Source organism: Ischnura elegans, chromosome 8, assembly GCF_921293095.1.
Source record: "Ischnura elegans chromosome 8, ioIscEleg1.1, whole genome shotgun sequence".
NCBI lineage: Eukaryota > Metazoa > Arthropoda > Insecta > Odonata > Coenagrionidae > Ischnura > Ischnura elegans.
Genome location: NC_060253.1, coordinates 47,146,795 through 47,172,096, shown reverse-complemented (window position 1 = coordinate 47,172,096; position 25,302 = coordinate 47,146,795). Strand labels below are relative to the sequence as shown.

Sequence of the window (25,302 nt, the reverse complement as noted above, 5' to 3'; positions counted from 1 at the left end):
TTAGTATTAAAGATTACTAAGGTCGTAGTATAGAATCACATCTTACACTGTTTCTCGAAGAAAAATATTACGTGATACTCGCCAGGACTGGCCACGTGAGATTAAGTGAGAATCGGATAGAACCCTCCCCCCCCCTAAATACCTCACGTAGCCATGGTCTAAGGGGGGACAAACCAAGTTGTGACATTAGATTATGAGATTATTTCCTTGAAAAAATTGTTTTATTTTAGTTACATATTTTATACTAATACATATCATTTTTCGTGGATTTAAAGGAAATTTGTTGAACGCTTTCGTTTCAATTCAGTACTGATTTTGCTTCAAGACGTTTACGATTTTTGCTTCTGGTGGGGCAGCTGCCCCCCACTTTCCCCCGCAGGGTACGCCCATGGTTAATCATTGTGTAACAATGCCGAAAATTGGAGTGTCAGAGGATAGATGCCACTTGGCTAACGGTCTCCTCAAAAGATGTATCGCGGATAGCCGCCACGAAGGAAAACGTTTCGGGGGGCGTGAAGCCCCCAAATCCCACCATTTACAATGCGTCTGCTGGTTACCCGGCTTAATTATATGCTATGGAATAAAAAAGAATTTCGGAAAAATTTTGTGCCGGCAGTACCGTAATAAATCGGTTTCCTTTCCGTTGGAATGCTATTCTCATACCGTTTCACGTGGGTCATTCAAATACTTCGCTATTTTAACTGCACAAATCGTAGACGGAATATTCACAGCAAGACTTCCTAGAGCGTTATTCGCGCTGGTCACCTGAATGACGACGCATTTTACATTCTTATAATTTATAAGTCATTAGATATTATTATTTGATAATGCCTTTGAAACGCTCGATTTAAACCTCAAACCGAAAATTCCGCCTATTTTTCCTTTCACCCGCTCTTTTCGCCATACAAAACAGCTTCTCTTGCATTGGGCTACAAGGTCACACGATTCTATCAAAGTCATGGGCAGGTTAAGGTCGTTGTACTGCGGTGGGCCGTTCATTCCGAAGCGCTATGGTGGTATGCAATACCACTCAGTGATTACTCGCTTGTCATGGTAATGCGCAGACAAGTGGCTCTTAAATATATTAATCAATTATTTTTCATCATCAGCGGTCAACAATCTTAAGATTGGTTTGACGCAGCTCTCCACTCAATTCTCCCATCAGATAATTTTTTCACACCTACGTATTTCTTCTCTTTCGCATCCTTCTTTACATGTTCCATATATTTTGTTCGAGGTCTTCCTTTTCCGTTCCTGCAATCCACGTGTCCCTCGAGTGGATGGCAAGAACGGAATTATTTTAAAACATTTTTTATTAAGATGGTGAAATAAAAACTTTCATTGGAGAGCCATCTTATGAATTACCATCTTTTCTGAAAATATTCTAGAAATACCGGGGGGCTGCCGCCTCCGCCCATTCTTAATCCGCCTTTGATCAGAGTTCATCGCTGCTCATTTGAATTTTCTTCGTTGTGAATTTTGCCTAACTCGTGAAGCGGCCTAAGAAATACGTGAAATAAGTTTGGAAATATATTTTCCCTAGTACTGACAGCGGCGGCACAAACTTCGTCTGGTTACTTTTTCCCTCGTATTACAATTCTTATTGCACGTACTTTTACTAAGCTAATTTTTCCCTCTTATTAAAATTGTTTATTGCTCATACTTATTATAGACATGTTAATTAGTATTTTCTATTTCTAATTCAGTCTTCTTTATTACAACTTCTGGCCTGGTCCTGCTCACCGTCAAAAAAAAAAAAAAAAATAAATTTTATTAGTATTAGAAAAAAATACGCAAATTATTGGGGAAAATAAAATGATAAAAAAGGAAAACAAAAAAGACTGAAAAATCTTTTTTCCGATACAGGCGATCGAGTATTGACATTCCTATGCACATTCATATTGCGTCCTCCACCCGCCAATTTCCAGAATGCTGCCTCCATTCGCGAAGTGTGTCTCCCGTGGATTTGCTTCTTGCCATCAACTACGCCAAAGATACTTCCTAGGGTGGGACGGTGCTTGTCCTATAACACGAAAGCAATATTCATAGCAGAGTGATTTGTTGAGGCAGCGTATGTGTGGTACGGAATCTGGGGGAGTAGAATGGATGAATGGAAGTGGTCGCCTGTCAGTGGCGTAGCCAGGGGTGGGTTCCGGCCCCCCCCCCTCCGAAATGTAAAAACACCATTATTTTCCTTCATTAAAAAAAATATTGAAAAATCATGAATTTAAAAAATATTTCTTTAACAAATGAATTTTAAGTATACCGGGACTAGCCTCAGTGATATCTTTTACGGGAGTCACCCGCAATGCACAAATTGTGCGAATAATCCACAGAGAAATAATCATTCGCCTTGACCAGGATTCGAACCCGGATCCCTCACTTGGAACACAAAGAGGTGATCTCGCTCTCGACTAATTTTAAATATACCAGGACTAGCCTCGGCGATAACTTTACGGGAGTCAGTATTGATTTTTTTCTCTGTGAATTTTTAACAAATGAAGGTTTTTCGATTATGAAAAGAGTTAAAATTAGATTAAAACCCATTACTTATTGTTAGTACACTCTGATTTTCAAAAATTTTCCCCCCTGGTTTTGGACCCCAAACGAAATTCCTGGCCACGCCACTGTCGCCTGTGTGACTCATTCCGTGTGTGATTTCCCGTCAACCTGGACTCAGTGGGTGGACCGAGCGTACATCGCACCTTCCGCTTGGTTTGGGTTTCGGAGGAGTAAAAAGAAGTTATTCATTCTGGAAAGAGTAGCTTATGGCGCATGAATATATTTATGGCGCATATTTCACAGCTGCGAATACAAGTCTAATCATGAAAGGAGAATAGAGACGCGGACGGGAAGCTGAGGGGTAGTTTCTTTTGCCTAATAATTCAAACAGAAAAAATGTATTGAAAAATGTTTCACGCCTATAAAATTAATCGTTGTTTATTCTGTATTATTTAATTAGCAAATCAGGAGTTAAATTATTAGCTTATTCTTTTATTACTCGCTTAGTTATCATGTCAAAAATAAAATAGCTGTAAATGCACAAAGAAAATCTTCTGAAGCACAAACCCCCTGCTCCTCTGCTTTTTTTGCATTCCGTCGATCATGTTACACGAACACAGATTGTACGCCAATTTACATACTTCACCAATGAGGAAGTTGGTCCCAACTTCAACCCAAGCCACTGATTTCACGCATTGTATTTATTCATCTGAGAACTCCATTCTTGACGATGTTTCACGTTAATTGTATTTGGTAAACCAGGCCAGGCCCGCTCATGCGAAACAAAAGGGTAGTTTCCTTCATCAAAGAAAACGAAAGACTTTGATTGCGATTCGTTACCCACCATTAGTGTATTCATAATGCACAAATTACTTTGTTTTAGAAATACCGGTTTAAACGAATGGCAAGGGTCAATTTTATCCTCATTCGAAAAAGGCCAGATCGGCGCCCATGCGATTCCACTCCACGTGACGTCATAGGGACCTAGTTTAAACTAGGTCCCTGAACTAGAATACTATACGAGTAGATAGGAGTTTTACATCGTCCGAGATTACCAATGCATGCATGAGGCACAAAGCTCAGGGAAATATCTATTAATAATCACCTACTAAAATTGCCTATGGTCGGAAAGTTTCCTTCGTTTCATTAGGTATTAATGATTCTTATTAAAGCCAAGCGCTAACTGCTACCAGGGTACTCTGCTACCTGCTAGAAGATTCGGAGCGGCGGCACACAGTTCCTCGCCCCAAGGTCACCTCACTTTGCGACAGCGGGAACCAGAATGACGTCACACGGGATTCGACCAGCATTCACACTTAGCCGTCGCGTTTTCGCGCGCTTGAAAATTTTCACTTTTCATTTAATCGCGAAAAATAGATATCGTCATTTAAAAATCTGAAAGCGTGATATGTGTACTCCAGGAGTAATAATCCTTCGATTTACGCAAAAGAATAGGAAACCACCGTATTATCTGAGATTCATTTCACAGATGGGCTCCTCAGGTGAAAATATAAACACGCAAGTGGTCCGCGTTGATTTTAGGATCAACTACCGCCATGGTGAAGTCTTAAAGCATGTAGCGTAGTGATGCAGTAAGGGTTAAACATAGAAAGGGGCATGTCTTTTCTCGAACAGCATGATCGAAGGATTATTTCTATTCGTGGGAATTGCCGTGAAGACCCTACCGGGCGTGGAATTGATCATGGGCTGACTAAGGCCGTTGTTTTTCGAGGGGTGTATCCATTACTTTTTGTGGCGCCTGGGTGGTATGCAATAATGTGTCTGAGGTTAGATATGCGTGGACATATTATATTTATTGCTGCACTACCAAAAACAGCGCTACTTGGCCTTTACATCGGGGTTTTCATTACAATTAATAATCAAACGTACAAGAACATCCATGTCATGGACAGGGGCAACCCACACAGGTGGGACTCGAACCCGCGATCTTCGGTTTCGCAAGTGATGCGCAAGGATTTTACCCCGCCGCCACCTAGGTTTAGATTTAGGCTTCCATCGAATATATTTAAAGATTGTTTGTTAAGCTGGGAAAATAAAAGATTTTAATGGAAAACCACGTTAAAGATTCCAATATTTTCAATTTTTTCTGCAATTACGGGTGGGGAAGACCCAATAATCCCCCACCGCATCTGTTTACGTAAAGCATGAACGAGGAAGAGTATGCGTGTTTTTCTGTTCATGGAAATTGCCGCGGCGACCACGTTATATTTGACGCAGTGGTAGTGGTCGGGCAGTGGACCCCTTCCCCCCACATCTTCCCTCCGCCGGACCAGCAGACAGCGAGTCAGTTAGCAAGCAGCCAGCCACCCGAGTGGCGCCAGCAGTCGAACGGAGCGCGTGCCTTCGTCATGAGCACCATTCTGCAGCCGACGACCGCTGCTCTGCCGACCTCTGCCTTCCTCCTCCTGTTCGCCTTCGTCTTTCCCTCCCGCTGCTCGGCATCTCGGGACGACGACCTGCTCCAGCTCCACGCGCCCACGACCCAACGCAAGCCACGAGGTATGTCCGAATATATTAAACAATACCTGTTCAGGGCGCAGGGGACCAAGATATTGAAGTGGACAAATCGAGTGATGGATATGTTTGGCTGAATTTGACTGTAGCGTTTTTTCGTTTTATTTACTTCGATTAAAAAGTTTAATTCCATTCAGTTCAACACTTAGAGAAAAATAATTTTCAGGATTCGAATTAATTGTATTCAAAACATTTCATGGAATAAATTCAGGGCCAGAGCAAGAATTTTTGTCAATGGGGACAAATATCAGTTTCCGCCCTAGTTCGGACTACAAAAATATAATAATAATAATGGACATGCCTAAGCTATTTTTTTGAGATGGCATAGTTGAAATTACACAGCGTATATTTGCTATTAAGAAGTTTTTTTAATATTATATTTCAATAATTTATAAATTAATAATTATTTTTTTAAATTTAACCAGAAGAGTTGAATAAATTAAAAAAATACTTTTCAAAATTTGCCCCCCTCTGAACTCTCCCTCCTGGGTCACGTTCTCTATCTCTCCCGCCCTAGTTCCGGACAGGAATAAGTTTAACAATTACCCATTGCAGTAACAGATACTGGAAAAACTAAAGGGGGGCACAAAAGATATTTTGAGCTACGTAAAATTTTTTCGTATTAACAAATAATCAAGTTACATGCAAAGTTTAAGAACATTTTATTTAAACTGATTATACGCATATACAAGACAATGCCATCTTATGACATGAAAAAGTTACAATTGTGGTTCTGCAATGTTCGGGAATGCGGGCAGCCCCGCAAGGGGGGGGGGGCATATTTATCCGCCACTTCCAATTGTGATACTGAATTTTGGGCAAGAGATGGGCGCCGTTTATGTAGATTTCCTTCGGCGTCGCGAAGGGAAAAATATGCCGCCCGCGCAGCGGCGGTGTAACGGATAATTGGACGACGCCGTGCGTTTGGTAGGATGCGCCGCAGCGTCATCGGCGGCGTGATATATCACGCGTGTTTACAACAGCAGAAAGGTCTCAATGGCATTATCATTTTTAACCTCCAAAAATACCTACTGGGGTATCTCGAACACTAACCTGTCTATGGATTAAGTTCATTCTTTACGTCGTGATAAAGGCGCAGTAATAAAAATCGTGGTGAGTAATATGAATCGAAAACATGATATTCCAGAGTATCAATTCATGTTCAAGTAGTTCTCAAGATTAGCGTATTTTTACGCTGATCAGCGAAAAAATATCTTGCAATAGATATTCGGTTCGCTGTAAGAGCCAAAACTTTGAAAATTCCTAAAACAGTAAATTTCCATATATGTACTATTAAAATAGGCAGGCAACTTCTAATAGCCTATAACAGCGTCAGGAATTTTATTTGTTGCCTGATGTAGGCAGTATAATGATCTAAATAGTGCGTTCTGCATTTAATAGGGTAGTTTCCTTCATCAGAGAAAACGAAAGGCATTGATTGCGATTCGTTACCCACCATTAGTGTATTCATAATATACAAATTATTTGGTTTTACAAATCCCAGTTTTGACGAATGGGAATGGTCAATTTTAACCGCATTTGAAAAAGGCTAGATTGGCGCCCATGTGAAGCCACTCCACATGACGTCACAGGGACCTAGATTTTATACTAGGAGTCAGGAGTTTTACATCGTCTGAGATTACCAATGCATGCATGAGGCACAGAGCTCAGGGAAACATCTCTTAATAATCACCTATTAAAATTTCCTTATGTCGGAAAGTTTCCTTCGTTCCGTTCGTAGGGTATTAATAATCCTTATTTAATCCAAGCGCTACCTGCTAGCAGGGTACTCAGCTACCTGCTAGCAGCCTGAATCGCTGCGGCGCACATATCCTCGCCCCAAGGTCGCCTCACTTTGCGACAGCGGGAACCAGAATGACGTCACACGGGCTTTTCCCACCATTAATACTTAGCCGTCGCAATTTCGCGCGCTTGAAATTTTTCGCTTTTCATTTAATCGCGAAAAATAGATATCGTCATTTAAAAATCTAAAAGTGTGAAATGCGTACTCCAGGAGTAATAATCTTTCGATTTAGGCAATAAAAAATAATAGGAAACCACCCTATTGACATTTTAGGCTTTGTGGAGAAGAGCTTTGCATCTGCCGCGTCGTCCGGTATCCTGTCAGCGTAGGTAACCTCGAGCAACATCACGCGAAAACTTCAAAAGGCAATAGAGGAAGCCGTCAATTTACGTCGATTATTTGATCCGATTTTACGTCGTAAATGGGGTCTGGCAAAGCCAAAAATTCCGCATTTTAAATGAAAAATAATCGCAATTTGAACATAAATTTTAGCGCAAGCATCCGTTCATCCGCTCGTAAAAAGTCTTTTGAATAAATTTTTTTCTCAATTGATGAGAGGTATGGCAGGTAGTAACAACGTGGAAATAAATTGGTCAATCAATTATTAATAATTAAATTACTGTGAATGAAAATCTCATGCCCAACAATGAAAATATTAAGTTTTTCAATGAATAGCAATAAAACTGAGGCTTTCGTGCATTTTAAAGCATTCAAGGTTTCATCTAGATTAAAACTAGTCATCAATTAGCTACATTTGCATGCACAAATAAAGGAAGAATGAGGAAGGTGACTGCACATTATCCAAATGAAATGTACTATTGAGATGATTGCAAAATCGTCGAGATTATAATGCATCATAACAAGCAAACATTCCAGATTTACCTATTTTAAATATTAGTTCTTTTCACTAGTTTGTTAGGGAGCATAATCTGAAACCCTATAGCAACATTATCATACTTCCGGCCTGGAAAACAAACAGTTTTCAATTAATCCATATGCCGAAATATTACAGATCTTGCAGAAAAAAAATTCATTGATATCTAACTCACAAAAGTCGTCGGCTTCGCATTCCACACCAGTCGGCCGGACACGTAAAACTGGGTCGCCTCAAAATGTTGAGCGCACTAACGATAGTTTTGATTGAACATAGTTGGCTCGCGACCGAGAAGGTCACTCCTCCCTCTCTCCAGCAGCAACTTCCCCATTACAAAGTTTCGGGGATTCGGTAAAAACTTATCGGCATTCCTGCATCATACGTCGCAACATAAATTGCCTCCGCGGCGACTATGACGCCGTGACCCTTCTGAATTTAGGAAGCAAAATTTTCCAAAATAAATGTAAAAATAAATACAAATATGATATGAAATAATTATGTCTCTTAATATACACTGAACGAGCAAATATCGCATTAACGCAATACACTTGTAACTTGAGCCCTCAACCGCTAAAATCTCAAAAAACAACAACGAAACCGTACTCCGTGACATCACTAGTACGATTTAATGCATAATCATCATAGAATTGAATTTTAAACGAAAAGATATGCAATTCGGAGTGCTTATTAAAAATTGGCATTAATTTAAACTCCGAAAATAATACATATGTCATCCGGCTTTAAAGTAATTCTGCCGATTCGATCATCACTTAGCGACGTTAGAATGAATTCTTGCCTTACCCAAAAACCCAAACCCAACCTTACCTAATCCTAAATTCTTAGTGCACTGCAATTATTTAAAAGGCTCGACTATCAGGTACAGGACTATTCCATATGCACCCAGGGAATGGATATACCTAGTCCCTTTATTAATTTGACGATGTGGCTCTAGCATGTGATAAAGTTTTCTCTCAATAAACTGGGTTGTATCAGAGTTATGGGTTATCGAGTTAGGCGCATCTCTCGAACACCCTAAAAACCGAGCACTCATTATTCGTTACAACCGAGTAGTAAATAATGTTAACGTAGAAAATTATGTTGAAATGTGTTTCTAAAGTGAAGATAAGGCATGAAACGAGGTAGAATAGAGCCAGAAAAATAATGACATTATATTTGCATGTACCCTTTTCCGGTTATTTAGTAATTGATACCCAGACTCATGTGCAAATGATTTTTGCGCTGATCGTTGGGCGAGAGTTTTGTAGCATAGTCCCGTTGAATGGGCCTTGGTAACAGTTTATTGAATGGGGCTATGAAATAGAATGGCATTCTTCCGATCTGCGGTTACACCTAGCTCATGCCACACTCCTATGTCATGCCCTCCTTCTCATCTTCTTCTCTTTTGCTTCCAGTGTTAAATTTCTTCGCTGTTCCTCCTAGCCGGGAATGCCTCTCTGACGACGGACGCAGATCCGGTGAGTACCATTGCGTGTTTGAAGACATTAGAAGCAGAGGTTCATGTAAAGTGGTGAACTTATGAGGTTCTTCCCCCCCCCCCCCCCCCCCCGAAATGAGGATAATAAAGAATGAAGAATTTACGCAAGTGCTAAAAGTAGGTACTGTGGTCCATTCTTTAATGAATCATGCGGGAAGGCATTGCCATAACATGCATTGATAATACAACGTCAATTATTTTACTATTCGTATTTGTAAAAGTATAAAACATCATGGATAATCTATTTAAACGATCTTATTATAAAGAGGCCTAAAATTAATCGTGGTTTCTCGACGATCGATCCATCATTTAAATGTATTAATTAGAATCGCTATCCCAAGTGCGGACGAGTGATACAGGGAGATATACCTACCTGAATGTTCAAAAAAACCGCCTTGTTAATGTGACTTATATTGTTGAAGTCTCGTGACTGCCTCAATAGAATCTTGTAACAGAAGTAACGCTCAGCATTGGGGAATAACCATTGTTTAGCGTTGCTAATGGCAGTAGCTCACTCATAGGTGGATATCAGGGACAGAGCACAGCGAGGGGGGAGGGGGGTTTTGGGGGATAAAACCCCCCCCAGAGCTCACAGAAATTTTTAAGTTAAATCTATTTTACTTAATTGGATCAATATTTCTTGTAGAATATAAGTGTAAGGATTAATAAAATATCCCTCAGAAGGCCGTAAAAATCACCATTTATCTTAATTTTTTTCCGGCGGAAGGCCTCCGCACCTCCCGCTTACCCTGGTATGCAATACCCCAAGCACCCCAGTATTAGTTGCGCCTGTAACCCCCCCTAGCCTTAATTCCTAGCTGCGCCCCTGATCAGGGAGGGGGTCTGGGCTTTCAAAATGAGGATACATATACAACCCTGATTGACACTGCATACATATAGGTATACTCGATTCACTGGGACCACAAGGACAGCTTCGCTGGCCTTGCCGGGAGTTGCAGTTGGGCTTGCTCGCATTTTCAACGCTTGATTGCTCCTTCAACGCTGGGACGAGTTCCTCCCTCACCCCTGAGCCCCTTGAAGCTCCCTTACTCCCTCCTGGAAAGGTTTCGCTGTCTCAGTCACGTTGGGAGCCTTAACATTCCACAGTAGGTGCCCTATCTCTTGACAGCTTTGCCGTCAGTTGAGGGGGGCCTCGCTCCCCCACCCCCTTATACAACTGGAACGCCTAGGATGTTCCAATTGCTGGGCCGGCTGTACCAGCCACAAGGGTTCACTTTGTATCAAACTTCACTGTGATTAATGTGGTGAACTGCGTTCTCCTCAGATGGCGGCCACCACTATGGGGTATACTATGTTTTTTAATTTCGTTCCCCCCTCCTCCAACCCATTTTCTCCGTCTTTATTTCTCATCGAAGGCTTGGTCTAAGTTAATTACGTAGGGTATCAGGTGTTTGATGAATAACTCCAATTTCAATTCAATGTGGCAGCAAGCAATGATAGCGACAATGGATGGTCGCTCCAGGTGGAAAATATTTGTAATTTTCAGTTATGCTTTGTGCTTTGCCTCTCTTTCTACCTCTTTCTTTCATGAATCAGCGATCGAGGCACAAATTTTTTTTCAGCTGAGACATCTCAGTTGTAATAGACATGTGACTTAGCATGCTTGAGTGGTTGCAATCTGTGTAAATTTGGTGGAAGGACAAACAAGAATTGATATCCACATAAAACAGATGTTTTTAATTGTTTATGAGGAATTCTATAGCATCGATTCCTCCAACAGCTGACAAGGAATGCGTCCATCGCAGTCAGGAAGGGGGTGTATCTCATTTGGTGACTCAGCGCCAGTCTCGTTGAACTCTCACAGAGCAACGAGGGAATTATGGGATCTTATGGAAGGGCAAGCTTGGCCGATGGTCTCCTGAGAAATCTCTTTTCCACACACTAATTTTCCCAGCCAATGTATTCTGTGTCTCACGAATTCCATGGCTCTAATTAACTAAGTCCCATAGGAATTGAGCATCCCACCCAGGCAGAGGGTGACTGTGTTCTTCTTTTATTTGGTTTTGACAGTGCACTTGTATGTGATTTTGTCATGGCACATATCTCCCATCTTTCCCTTGATTTGAATCTTATGCCCTCGTTTTTGCAAATACATACAGGCTTGCTTTTTAGATAGCGATTATTGCAATTGAGGCACAGTTTGTATGGGATGCATTCTCATTTGTCAGCTAGTCCAATTTTGCAATAAATGGAGAATATAAAGCCTTTCCAATGTTGTGCTATTCTTGTGCTCTCTGCTGATCTTTGACAGGTGTGTGCCTCAACCCATATGAATGCAAGATCCAGAGTGGTGAACCAAGGGGGAGCTGTGCACATGGATTCGGAGTTTGCTGCGTCTGTGAGTTTTTTTTTTAACAATAAGAATAATAATAAAAATATCATGATAATAATAATTATTATGACAATAATATTTATTTTTAATGCTTATGTTCTTTTACAAAATACAATTGGGAAGATATAGAAAACACAGTCATTAACTTTAACCCTATTGGAAATTTCTTATAAGAAAATTTCTTATCAGAAATTGGACATATTTCTTATAAGAAAATTTCTTATAAGAAATTGGGCATATTTCTTATAAGAATTTTTCAATAAGAAAATTTCTTATCAGAAATTGGGCATATTTCTTATAAGAAAATTTCTTATAAGAATTTTTCTTATAAGAAAATTTCTTCTAACTATCAGTTACAAAATGTTATTTATAACAAATTTTCTGATGGAAATATTTATTATAAATATCATATCAACATGCTTAAAACACTTGCGCAAACTTCTATAAAAAGCTACATAAGATTTACATCCCTACTGAGAGTACAAAGGTAGCATTATACCTAATTCAATCCAAATGTAGACGCCTATATCTAGTATACAGCAAACCTAATGATTTCCCATGAACCAAATGTAGATGTCTATCGTTAGTGTACATCAAGCAAGGAAATTCAAGCTCTGTAAAGTTCACCTGACTGGCCAGACAAGGGGAGATACCATAGAGGTCTTTCAGGGCATGGGTTCTGTATAGAGTTAACGTCCCCACATACTAAAAGAAACTAAAATCAATGAAACCAACGATAGCCTAGAATGATATACTGATAATTGAATACAACTTTGGCAATCATTACGCAATGAAAGATACAGGAATTGCAACATGGAATATGATTTAACCTGGAAAATTGAAGAAGCAAATGAAATAAAATTCAAGTTCCACTGGGGATAGGTACTTCAAGAAATTATATGGGAAGGAAGAGTAAAATTTGATAAATCAAATGCATATGAGCAATGTTTATTTAAGATACCAGAGAGAATGAGACCCTTACATGCAGATTTGGATAGATAATGAAAGAAAAAAGCAAAGCAAAATGGAATTTGATGCCATTTTGCAGAAAAGGATATGTAGAATATGGCTAACAATAATTGCAAGATTTAGGGAAATTAATAGGAATCACAGAAACACTGATTGAGAATAATAGTTGATGTATTTTCCATAAAATAATAACTGTGCAGATGTTGGCATACTCATACAAATTCATTCTCATTCTCTTCAGAGACGACTAAATCACTCACTTTGTCCATTAAAACACTGTTTTCATTAAAACTTCCTCTTATGTTAGATATGCCACAATCTGAAAAATATACATGTCTATCTAAATTAATGATGAAAAGTTTAAAATTCAACGAAACTATCTGTTTAAGGTAACATAATTTTAGGAATGCCAGATTTTTAATACTTACCAAATGAGGTCAATGCCTTATTTTGGTTAGAAGCACACGACTTATTTTATTTAACTGGTATCACAAAGACATAGTGAATGATTAACATATAAAAGCAATCCCTAGCAACCTAACAACCAAACAAGTTTTTGTTGTTAGGTTGCTGGGGAACCTAACAACCAAACAAGTTTCGGTTGTTAGGTTTGTTATAAGGAGTTATGGCAGTGGTAATAAGATTCACACAGCGTTAGTTCAACAAGATATATTCGGATATAAACGGATACAACTCAATGGTACATTAGGCGCGAACACACAGAAAGAACACTAGCGTGCACCGGAAGTGCGCGCGCACACAATCGACAAACATCCAATACAATCGATAGTATCGAACAATCGATACAGGATCATAGCAGACAGACATAAAGAAACTATTGAGCACACCCTTCAACACTCCCCTTTGCTCATAGTTGCAGCCCCAATTCTTTAGTGAACTTCTGAGTCTTTATACGGTTTAATCCCTTGGTTAAAATGTCAGCTACATTTTCAGAGCTTGGGATGTGCACATAAACTATTAAACCCTTGGATACACAGTCTTTGACATAAAAGTAACGCACTTGGACATGCTTTGAACTTTCAGCAACAACCTCGTCTTTGGACCATGAAATGGCTCCCAGGTTATCACAAAAAATCTTACATGGTTGAGGACAGTAAAAGGATTGCCCTAATTCCTTCAACAAGGATGATACCCATACAACCTCTCTAGCTGCTTCCTGCATTGCAACAAATTCTGCCTCACATGTTGATTGAGATACAATCTTTTGCTTCCTTGACAACCAAGACACAGCACTGCCAGCCAGTATAAAGACATACCCACTCCTGGATTTTCTGTCCACTGTGCAACCTGCGAAGTCTGAATCACAAAACACCCTTAAAGTTTTTCCAGTCTTTCGATAAACAAGTTTCAACTCTTTCGTTTTGAGCAAATACTTAAACACACGCTTCACAGCTCTCCAATCAGACAAGGTAGGATTTACACACTTTTGACTTAGTTTACCTATGGCACATGCAACATCTGGACGGCTTACCGTGGCAACATACATTATATGACCAATAGCTTGCTCATACAATTTTTTATCTAAGGGTTCATCACAATCAATATCAAAACCAGCTTCACACTCCTTAGCTAAAGGTGTTGACACCCCAGTCTCATTCATAATATCAAATAACTCTAACATTTGACTCACTTGGGCAGATTGGTCGAACACAACTGTCTCACTGTCAGGCATATGTAGATGAACAGAAAGAAATTGGGTGTCAGAGCCCAACATTTTGACATCCAACTTTTCTTTAATCTTGCCCTTAATACCTTCAATCATAGACTTTTTCCCAACAATCAAAAAATCGTCAACATACACAGCCACAATGAGATCCTTAGTTTCATTTACATATACACATGAATCACTCAAACAAGGTTTCAAGTCCATACCCTTCAAAATATTGTTTATGTGTTTGAACCACATTCTCCCTGCTTGCTTCAACCCATAGAGACTTTTCTTTAGTTTGCACACATATTGGTTCCTATTCTTTCCCTCAATTTCGAAAAATTCAGGTTGCTCCATATATATGTCCTCATCTAAGACACTGTTCAGGTAAGCGCACTCAACATCAATGTGTTCATAACACCATTCATTCTCAGCACAGAGAGCAAGTAAAATCCTCAATGTTCTGCGTTTTACAATTGGACTGAAGGTTTCAGTGAAGTCCACCCCAGGTCTCTGCCAGAATCCCCTTGCTACAAGTCTAGCCTTAGGTCTGTTTGAGTCCCTTTTAATACTTAGAACCCACTTACAATCGATCACATTTGTATTTAACGGTCTCTTGACAATGTCCCAGACATCCTTTTTGTAAAGGTTTTCTAATTCAGCCTCCATAGCTAATCTCCATTTTCCAGATTCATTTCCCCTTAAGGCATCATTTACAGAAATGGACACACACAGATCTTGAGCCCTACAAATCATTGCAATGTTCCCACAACAAGAATGAGTCTTTTCTTTTCGAAGTCTGGAAGACCTCCTAGGAGCAAGTACATTTTCAACTCCCAAGTTAACCCCATCGTCAAGTACCCCCTCATGATTTTCATCTCCATTCATCAAGTTCTCCAAGAAAAAATCATCATCTCCTTCCTCATACTCACCATCACTCTGGACTTCAGGCTCGTCCGGGTCAAAGGTCCCTTCATCATCCACATGCCATATCCAATCATTACATCTCCTTGGAATGTGAGTGATTTCACACATCTCTTTACACGGGAACACCCTCTCCTCAAAACGTACATGACATGATATAATGACACTCCTACTTTTTGGCAAATAGATTCTGTACCCCTTCACTTCTCTATCATATCCCACAAAAATACCTTCATCTGCCCTACAGTCAAACTTATTTCCAGTTGGACTCACCAGATACCAGACCTTACAACCAAACACCCGCAATCTAGAAAGCTCCCCTTGGATGTCAGCCTTCTCTCCTTTCCATAATTCCAAGGGAATTTTGTTCTCAATTGCAGACGATGGACACAAATTTCTGATATGACATGCTGAACTTATTGCTTCAGCCCACAAGAAAACAGGAAGCCCTGCTTGAATAAGCAAACACCTTGCCATTTCCACTAGTGTTCTATTGGCACGTTCAGACACACCATTTTGCTCGGGGTTTCTAGGCACACTTTTCCGATGCAGAATACCCTCAGCCTTCAAATAATTCTCAAACTCAACACTTGTGTATTCGCCACCATTGTCTGATTGAAAAACACTTATTTTCACCTGATGCTGAGCCTCAACCTCTCTCTGGTATTCTCTAAAGCATTTAAATACTTCACTTTTTTTCTTGATTATCCTGACATTTGTGAATCGAGAGAAATCATCAATGAAAGTCACAAAATAATGACCTCCCCCCAACGATTGACACTGTGCCCTGCCACTTACGTCACTGTGGACAATTTCTAAAGGGCGTTCACAATTGTGATGAGCAACTTTCGGAAATGGCAACTTAGTCATTTTACCCTTCACACAGACTTCACATAATTCATCGTCTCTTTTGGAATCCTCTTTCTTGAGATCAAGACCTGGGATTCTGTTCATAGCACCTTCATGGAGATGTCCTAACCTCTCGTGCCACAACGTACTCTTGAAGGCTTTGGCCTGAAATACTTCGATTTCTGTACCACCATTGCACTCATCGTTGACAGAAACATTTGCGACGTAGCTCTCATCTGGCTCAGTCTCTAAATAATATACACCATTTTCCACTAAGGCATTGAACAACACATCACCGTCATCATGCTCTCCAATAGCTTCATTTAATCTGAACACGGTCTGTACACCTTTCTTCGCCAGCTGTCTGACAGACACAAGATTCACGTCCAACTCAGGTACCCACAGAGCATTTGATAGTGACAAGGTCCAGCCCCCACAAGAGTTTGCTAACTTGATGACAATAGTTCCCTTCCCCTTCACGGCCAGACGTCCCTTTCCAATCTTTACTTCTCCGGTGGCAGGTTGGAAATCGGAAAATCGGTGACGGTCTGGCGTCATGTGGTTCGAAGCACATGAATCTAGGTAACTAACACACTTTCTTTGGGAGCAAGCCAAAGCAAACGCCGATATGAGTCCTTTAAACTTCGGCTTGTCCCCTCCTTTCTCTTGTCTCTCCCGTGACTCCTCGCCTTTTTCTTTTCTTTCCTCCGACTTGTCTCCCCTTGGCGCCCCACACTGGTAAGAAATGTGGCCCCACTTACCACACTTATAGCATTTCTGATCAGCAGTGCTCCTCTGCTTTCCGTTGTTGGCTGCTCTCGTCCTGCTGAACTTCCGCGCTGCCAACGCACTGCCATGTTCAGAGGACTCCGCAGCATTAATCCTTCTCTCCTCAAGCAGAAGGTCTGCCTTCACCGCCCTAGACGTCAGTTTCTCATTGATCTTTGTTATTCTCACATACGTAGAATACTGTGGATCCTTCACGAGTCCCGCCAATATAAAGGAGGCCACAACGTGGTCTTGGAATACGATGCCGTTTTTGGTTAATTTACCGCAGAGCTCCTGTATCCTCCCAGTGTACGCTGAGATGTCCACCGCCTCTGTCTTCTCAATGCTACCCAGCTCTCGGAGACACATAGCTATATCCATGGATGTAGCCCTCCCATGAATCTCTTCTAAGGTGTCCCAACACTCCTTGGCTGACCTCAAATGGCTGATGTCTGTGAGATACTCCGGGCGCACATGCCGGAAAATGTATGCGCGAGCCTTGTTGTCCTTGCGCATATTTTCTGGTCTCTTCAACTCGTCTGCACTCAGCCCCGGGTTGATTTCGTCCCAGCAGTTCAGAAAAATCATCGACGCCTCCGACATGGTCCTCCAATATTCGTAATTATCCTTGCTCAGGATTGGATTCATTTGCCTATCCGAATCCAGCAACTCATCTTGATCCGCCATGGTCTCGCCTTTTCTATTATGTCCAATTTACCGAATCACTAACGTCTATCACCACACAGCACGATCCCTGGGCCCATAACCTGTTATAAGGAGTTATGGCAGTGGTAATAAGATTCACACAGCGTTAGTTCAACAAGATATATTCAGATATAAACGGATACAACTCAATGGTACATTAGGCGCGAACACACAGAAAGAACACTAGCGTGCACCGGAAGTGCGCGCGCACACAATCGACAAACATCCAATACAATCGATAGTATCGAACAATCGATACAGGATCATAGCAGACAGACATAAAGAAACTATTGAGCACACCCTTCAACAAGGTTGTTAGGGAACCATGTGAACAGTATCCTGCAACGTATGCAATCGTAGTATACATCGTGGTTATTCATGGCCCATATCGAACTTCCATCGGTCAAGTAATCTGTAGACTCGAAACAGACAGATCTTATAAGTTTACAATTTTTCATGTGCCCTCAGCTATATATACTAACAAGTCGCATTAAAGAAGCCTCTGCTTCTTGGAACCATTTACGTCAAATACCATGCTGAAAAAAAACAGGAAATTAGCAGAACATTACTTAAAAAAGAGTTATACATAATTTCAAAAAATTATCTTATCTAGAATTCCTTAAATAATTATCAATTGCCAACATTAGTTATGGTGACACGCCTGCTGGATGAAAACCTAAAAGGTATGCGACCCGCGCAGCATTATTGTAGAATTCTATAAGAAATGCAGATATCTTATATGAATTTTTGTAAGACTTATAGAATCCTATAAGAATTTCTATAAGACTTATAGAATCCTATAAGAAATCTGTAAGACTTATAGAATCCTATAAGAATTTCTATAAGACTTATAGAATCCTATAAGAAATATGTAAGACTTATAGAATCCTATAAGAATTCTGTAAGACTTATAGAATCCTATAAGTCTTACAGAATTCTTATAAGAATTTCTGTAAGACTTATAAGAAATTTTCAATAGGGAACACATAGAACATACGCAAAATACATCATTATTGTAGGATACGGAAAGAAGTGTTACCCAAGAACATTAATGACTTTGGTATCTTGAGATAGACAAACATAGAAAATAAATTACATAAATAATATTTCTTTTAATTGCCAACAACTTTAAAATGATACTTTTTAAGAATTATTATTTCACTGATATCAGTGAAATAATGGTATATGGTAATATTACCATATGGTAATCTATACCACAATGGGTTAAAACAAAGAACTTTATATTGGACAGCTCAAATGGGTCATTAATGATACATGTACCTAAAAAAAATTCAGATCCATAAAAATATCAAAATATGCACAAAAATATTACATTCTCATTCTATCCTACGTATGAGTGAATAGTGTGAATTTATTTACAGCTACTCTGTATATAGTACAAAGAATAAACTGTGGTATCTATAATGCATGAAAGGTGCTCTGTAAATATGAAGTGTTATGTCTATATTGTTTACATATCAGGGCATGGTTGTTTATTCTGGTTATTGTTGCAAACAGAGACTACCACAAAGGATGTAAATGCAAAAAAAGTAATACATGATGGTGATTGGTGGCAGTAAGGAAATAAATAATGTGTTAGTGCCTACTGATGACAGCCAGGCAAAATACTTTTAAATTGTATTTCAGATACAAAACACAAATTAAAAGTAATTTTTTGTTGCAATACAAAGCACAATTGTGATTTCATGGAAATTCCTTAAAATATAAATTACAGTATACCTTTACTCTGTGAAATCCAAGTATTTAATGCCAAAGAAGATAATTGTACATAACTACATGCACATTGCAATGGATGCTGTGCAGTGCGCATCTGCAAAAAGCTGTCTTTCTTCTGGAATTTAATCAGATTAAACATGTGCTTACAATGTGATTTGAAAATATAGCTGAAAATGTTCAAAAGATTCCCTCAGTCTCCATTCAGACTTATTGTTTTGAAGTATTGATAACTTTGATCTATCAATGTATTGGTCAGTGGTCAAAGAATGCATTTTAAGGAGATCATTAATTGACTGGTGGAGTCTCTGTTGTTCATGGCAGTCACAGCATCATGCGGCGATGAGGTGTCCAACAACATCACATACTTTGCCAGCCCCGGCTTCCCTGGCCTCCACCGCTCATCCAGCCCTGAACTCTGTACGATCACCATACGCAAGATGGCAGCTCATGTCAGCCAATTCCGACTTGACTTCAATCACTTTAACCTGGTGAGTGGGAACATGGGATCGTCAGTTATTGCTTCTGTGGCGAAAAATGTTTTATACATCTTAAGTTTGGTCAGTTAATTCATTCATTATTCATGCCAGGGGTGCAGCTAGGAATTAAGGCTGGGGGAGTTTAGGTGAAACTAATACCTGGGTGTGTGGGGATGTGGAATACCCACCAGGATAAACGGTAGGTGCGAGATTAATAAATTGCGGAATTGTAGGATAAATGGTTCAAAATGGTGAATTTTATGGCTTTCTGAGGGATCTTTCTATTCTATTAATCCTTACACTATTCTACTAGCAATACCAATCCAATAAAGTAAAATGGATTAAAATAAAAAATTTATCAGAGCTATGGGGGAGATTTTATCCCCCAAAACCCCCTCCCTGTGCTAACGACATGATAAACCCTTTTGGCGTCTCTCTCTATTGAACCCCCCCTCCACCTGCCATACCCTCCGAAAGGGAGCCTCCTCCCCCTAACTTCTTTCTACCGTATGCAGTGGCGGCTGGTGGTAATTTATCTAGGGTGTGCATTAGAGCAGATATAGGATGATTTAATTATATTATGTTAATCCTAATCCATGAGCGTCATATTTCGTCGTAATAGAATACATAGCAAGTAAAACATATCACTGGTACACTCTACCCTTAAAATTGCATGAACAGAAATAATATTAGCATGTATGAAAATAATTATTCTCAACACACCTTTACAAGTGACGGTAGTTGAAATTCATTCTCTTTTCCTTACACCCTATGAGGAAGTAGTGTAGAAAACGGCCATACAGATGGCTCTGTAGACGGACTAGGATCCTGGGCGCAGGTAGTGTAGGTGGCGGCTACACCACTACACTACCTGCTAATCAGTCACCAAAAACATGCGCGTGCGCATTCGCATGGTTTTGAGTCTGCTCCCATCGCCCCTTTGAACAGCACATACGTCATATGTCAGAGGTCCCTCAAGCGATCGCACAGACCGAAAATGCGCCCGGCATGATGCCACGGGATCGCACACTTGTAGAGCGGTGAATTCGAAAAGGAGATATGTTGTGATTGTTTTTGTTTGAATATGGCTGGTAATCTCCCAACTATCGTATTACTGTATTCATTTGTTTTTTTGTTCTTCACCGGAAGTTTGTTCTTTTAATAAATTGCAGTTTCGCCATGTTATTCAACACGTGTGGTCGTGTTCATTTACGACTCCTCCTGAATCTAAAACCATCGTCCCCCCAGTAACTATTTACAACAGGTTATGGGCCCATCGCACTTTCCACTGCGCTGCTGAATTCAGATTTCTTTATTTTTGTGGTAAACCGTGTGGTAGCAAAGATGCAAGAATCTCAGGTCACTTCGCAGGCGTATGGTTTCGAAAAACTCGTTGGGCGGGAAAACTATTATGACTGGTCGTTCGCGATGACGAACTATTTACGTCGTAATGGATTGTGGAGTTGTGTCCAGGGAAGTGATAATGGCGAAGGTAAAGAACGTAGGGACGAGAAAGCTTTAGCAGACATTTGCCTTATGGTGCAGCCTGTGGTATATCCCCATGTAAGGCCAGCTAAAACGGCAAAGGATGCCTGGAATGCTTTATCCAAGGCATATGAGGATAAAGGCAAGTGGCGGTATGTATCCCTGCTTCGTTCTATGTGCCAAATGAGGCTCGAAAAGTTTGAAACCATGGACACTTATATCAGCGAGGTGATAATGTTGGCACACAAGCTCGAGGGTATCGGTGAGCCGATGGCGGAAAACTTTGTTGCAGCAATGTTGCTTAAGGGGCTGCCAAATTCGTATGACAATCTTGTCATGGCCATCACGAGTGGGGAGAATGTCTTAAATTTGGATCGTGTGAAGACGATTTTGCTAGACGAAAGCTACCGGAAGAGCGTGAGTGCCGGTCAAAATGCGAGTGTTCCCGAAACCACTGCCCTGTATTCCAAGGGCAAGAAGTACAACTCTTCGACCATGGCTGGGAGTTCATCAGTTGTGAAGGCGTGGAAGTGCTGGAACTGTGGTGAAAAGGGGCATCTTAAAACACAATGCCCGCAGTCGCAGAAGAAGAGGGATCCGAACGAGAACAGAGCCGAGGTTAAGGGAGAGAAGAAAGGAGAAAATAGGAAACCGCTGAGAAGTCTTCTGTGTGCCCTGTCGGCTGCATCGTGTGACTCAGATTGGTTTGTAGATTCTGGAGCATCCGTGCATATGTCACCCCATGAAGACCGTATGCATGATTATTGTCGTGACGTTGACAGTCATATTGAGATTACTGTCGGAAATAACGGTAAGCTTAAAAGCAGAGGTGTTGGATCTGTGAACCTAAATGTAAGTGATCACATTTGTGAACTTAAACATGTTGTGCATGTTCCTGGATTGAAAGAAAATTTGATTTCTGTAAGTCAAGTTGCCGACAAAGGGATCACTGTTGTTTATGATAAAAAGGGTTGTAAAATGTATGATGATGACTTTGTCTGTAATGGTACAGAACTAGCTACTGCAAGTAGAACGAGTAATGGGTTATACCGTTTGGATGTTAAATCAAAGCAGGCATTTGTGTGCAATATTAATGATTATGAATTGTGGCATCAAAGAATGGGTCATTTGGGTATGCAAAATATGATATTGTTGCGGGATAAATTAAGTGATTGCATTGATTTCAAGTATGAACCTGCTGATGATTGTAATGCTTGTGTTCTTGGAAAACAGCACAAAAATCCTTTTCCTAAGGAAGGAGGTACTAGGGCAGATGAGGTACTAGGTCTTGTTCACTCTGATCTGTGTGATTTTGGTTCTAATGTAAAGTCATGGAGTGGGTCAAGGTACATTCTTACTTTGATAGATGATTTCTCTCGCAGAACGACTGTTTATTTCTTAAAGAGCAAGTCTGAAACCAAGCAGAGAGTGATTGATTTTGTAAATATGGCTGAAAATGTAACTGGTAAAAGGTTGAAAATTTTCAGGTCTGATAATGGAACTGAGTTCTTGAGTGATGAGTTACAGAATTTCTTTAAAAGCAGAGGAATCACACATCAGAGAACTGTAAGGTATACTCCACAGCAAAATGGTGTAGCAGAGAGACTGAATCGCACCATTCTGGAGAAAGTGCGATGCATGCTCTTTCACGCAGGAAGTCCTAAGGAGATGTGGGCAGAAGCAGCTAACACTGCTGTGTACTTATTAAACAGAAGCCCCCACAGGAGTGTCCCTGACAATGTCCCTGAGGTCCTGTGGTCAGGTAAGAAAGTCAGCTATGATCAGCTCAGGGTGTTTGGTTCTGATGCATATGCTCTAATCCCTGAGGAAATAAGGGGGGATAAACTAAATCCTAGGAGCAAGAAAATGGTCTTTGTGGGTTACTCTTCAGCTTCCAAGGGGTATCGTTTGCTTAATCCTGAAAACCCGAGAGAAATTCTTGTTGCTCGTGATGTTAAATTCATTGAAAATAGTTTCACTGCAATTAAGGCTATTGGTAAAGGGAAGAAGGGTTCTTTCAGTATGCCTGTGCCTGTAAACTTAGATGATGATTTGCCATTTACTTCAGTGTGTAATGTCAGTGATGATGTTCATTGTCAGAGTGAAACAAATGCCAATGTCAATCACATTCATGGAGCAGAGAATGATATTGAAAATCTGTCTTTTGCGGATGCAAATGAGGTGCAAATAAATCCTGGAAATAATGTCGATGAAGGTGAAAGGAGGTATCCTATGAGGGAAAGGCAAAGGAAGGAATTTCCTGGTTTTGAGTTATATTTAGCATGTGATGAAAAGGTAGAACCTACATCAGTTACCGAGGCATTAAATGGTACTGATAAAATTCATTGGAAAGAAGCTATGGAAAGAGAGATCAGTTCTTTTCAGGAAAACGATGTGTGGGATCTTGTAGACAGACCTAAGGGTGGAAATATAGTGCAATGCAAATGGGTTTTTAAATTGAAGCGGAATGGGGAGGGAGAAGTGGACAAGTATAAGGCTCGCCTGGTAGCTAAGGGTTTCTCTCAGCGTTATGGTATTGATTATCTTGACACTTTTGCTCCTGTGGTGAGACATGATACCTTACGATTGTGTTTTTCAATTGCTGTTGCTCATGGTTTGCATGTACATCACTTGGATGTTTCCACAGCCTTTTTGAATGGTTCACTAAGTGAAGACATTTTCATGTACCAACCGGAAGGTTTTGTTTCAGATGCAAGTAAAGTGTATAAGTTAAAGAAGGCCATTTATGGCCTGAAACAGGCTTCGCGTTCCTGGTATGAGAGAATGGATGAAGTCGTATTAAGTGTTGGTTTTAAGAAATCTCAACATGAGCCTTGTGTTTATTTTTGGAGAGATGGTGCATCCATGGTTATAATATGTGTTTATGTTGATGACTTTTTTGTATTCTTTAATGATGAAGTTCAAGCTGAGAAACTGAAACAAAAGCTCCACTCTTGTTTTAAGGTAAAAGACTTAGGATCAGTCGTGGATTGCCTGGGAATGAGGGTAGAAATGGGTAATGGTAAAGTAAAGTTGAACCAAAAACAGGTAATTTTGAACTTGCTGAGTAAGGTGGGGATGGCAGAATGTAAATCTGTGTCAACCCCTATGGTTCCTGGCACTCGACTGACCAAGGGTGAATCGATAACGTGTGATAGTGTACCTTACCAACAAGTGATTGGAAGTTTACTGTATTTATCAGTGTGTACCAGGCCTGATATATCCTATGCTACCAATTACCTCAGCCAGTTCAACAACTGCTATGGAAATGAACACTGGCAGTGTGTGAAAAGAGTGTTAAGGTATTTAAAAGGAACAATTGATGCAGGAATAGAATTCCGAAGGACTGAGAATAATCCGGATGTTTGTGGTTTTGTTGATGCGTCATTTGCTAATGACGTCAACAGAAAATCAGTGACTGGGTATGTTTTTGTGTCTGCTGGTGGACCAATCTGCTGGGAGAGTAAAAAACAAAGTGTAACTGCCTTGTCTTCAACCGAGGCAGAGTATATTGCCATTGACTCTGCAGGTAGGAAGGCCACTTACTTGAAGGGGTTACTCTCTGAATTATGTGGTAGGAAGGGGCCAATTCTTTTATGGAATGATAACCAGAGTGCACTAAAATTAGCCTCTGACAATGGATTGCATGCTCGCACTCAGCATATAGAAGTGAAGTTTCATCACATCAGGGAACTTGTTAAGCATAAGAAGGTTGTCCTCAATTACATGGAATCTGAAAAAATGATTGCCGATGTGTTTACTAAGGCACTTAATGTGACTGCACACCGCAAGTGCATTATTCCTCTGGGTATGGTTAATTGTAAAAATGCAATGTAAAGTTGGTAGATTAAGGGAGAGTGTTGTGATTGTTTTTGTTTGAATATGGCTGGTAATCTCCCAACTATCGTATTACTGTATTCATTTGTTTTTTTGTTCTTCACCGGAAGTTTGTTCTTTTAATAAATTGCAGTTTCGCCATGTTATTCAACACGTGTGGTCGTGTTCATTTACGACTCCTCCTGAATCTAAAACCATCGTCCCCCCAGTAACTATTTACAACAAGATAGCTGTAGCGTTCGGAGGCTCATGTTTCTTGCATATGCAGACAGTACTTTTATCCTTCGCGTTGCAAAGGAATAGTTTTCTTTTATAATTTA

At 40.2% G+C, this 25,302-nt stretch overlaps 1 protein-coding gene across 1 annotated transcript in view; it reads left to right on the top strand.

Moving 5' to 3' along the window:
• The first annotated feature begins 4,608 nt into the window (after window positions 1-4,608).
• LOC124164101 overlaps window positions 4,609-25,302 on the top strand; it is a 29,325-nt gene continuing 8,631 nt past the window's right edge. The window contains exons 1-4 of the mRNA XM_046541272.1: window positions 4,609-5,022; window positions 9,128-9,190; window positions 11,483-11,569; window positions 19,506-19,672. Of these exons, the coding sequence (XP_046397228.1) occupies window positions 4,668-5,022; window positions 9,128-9,190; window positions 11,483-11,569; window positions 19,506-19,672 (672 nt within the window). The 5' untranslated portion in view covers window positions 4,609-4,667. The remainder of the gene's footprint in view (window positions 5,023-9,127; window positions 9,191-11,482; window positions 11,570-19,505; window positions 19,673-25,302) is intronic.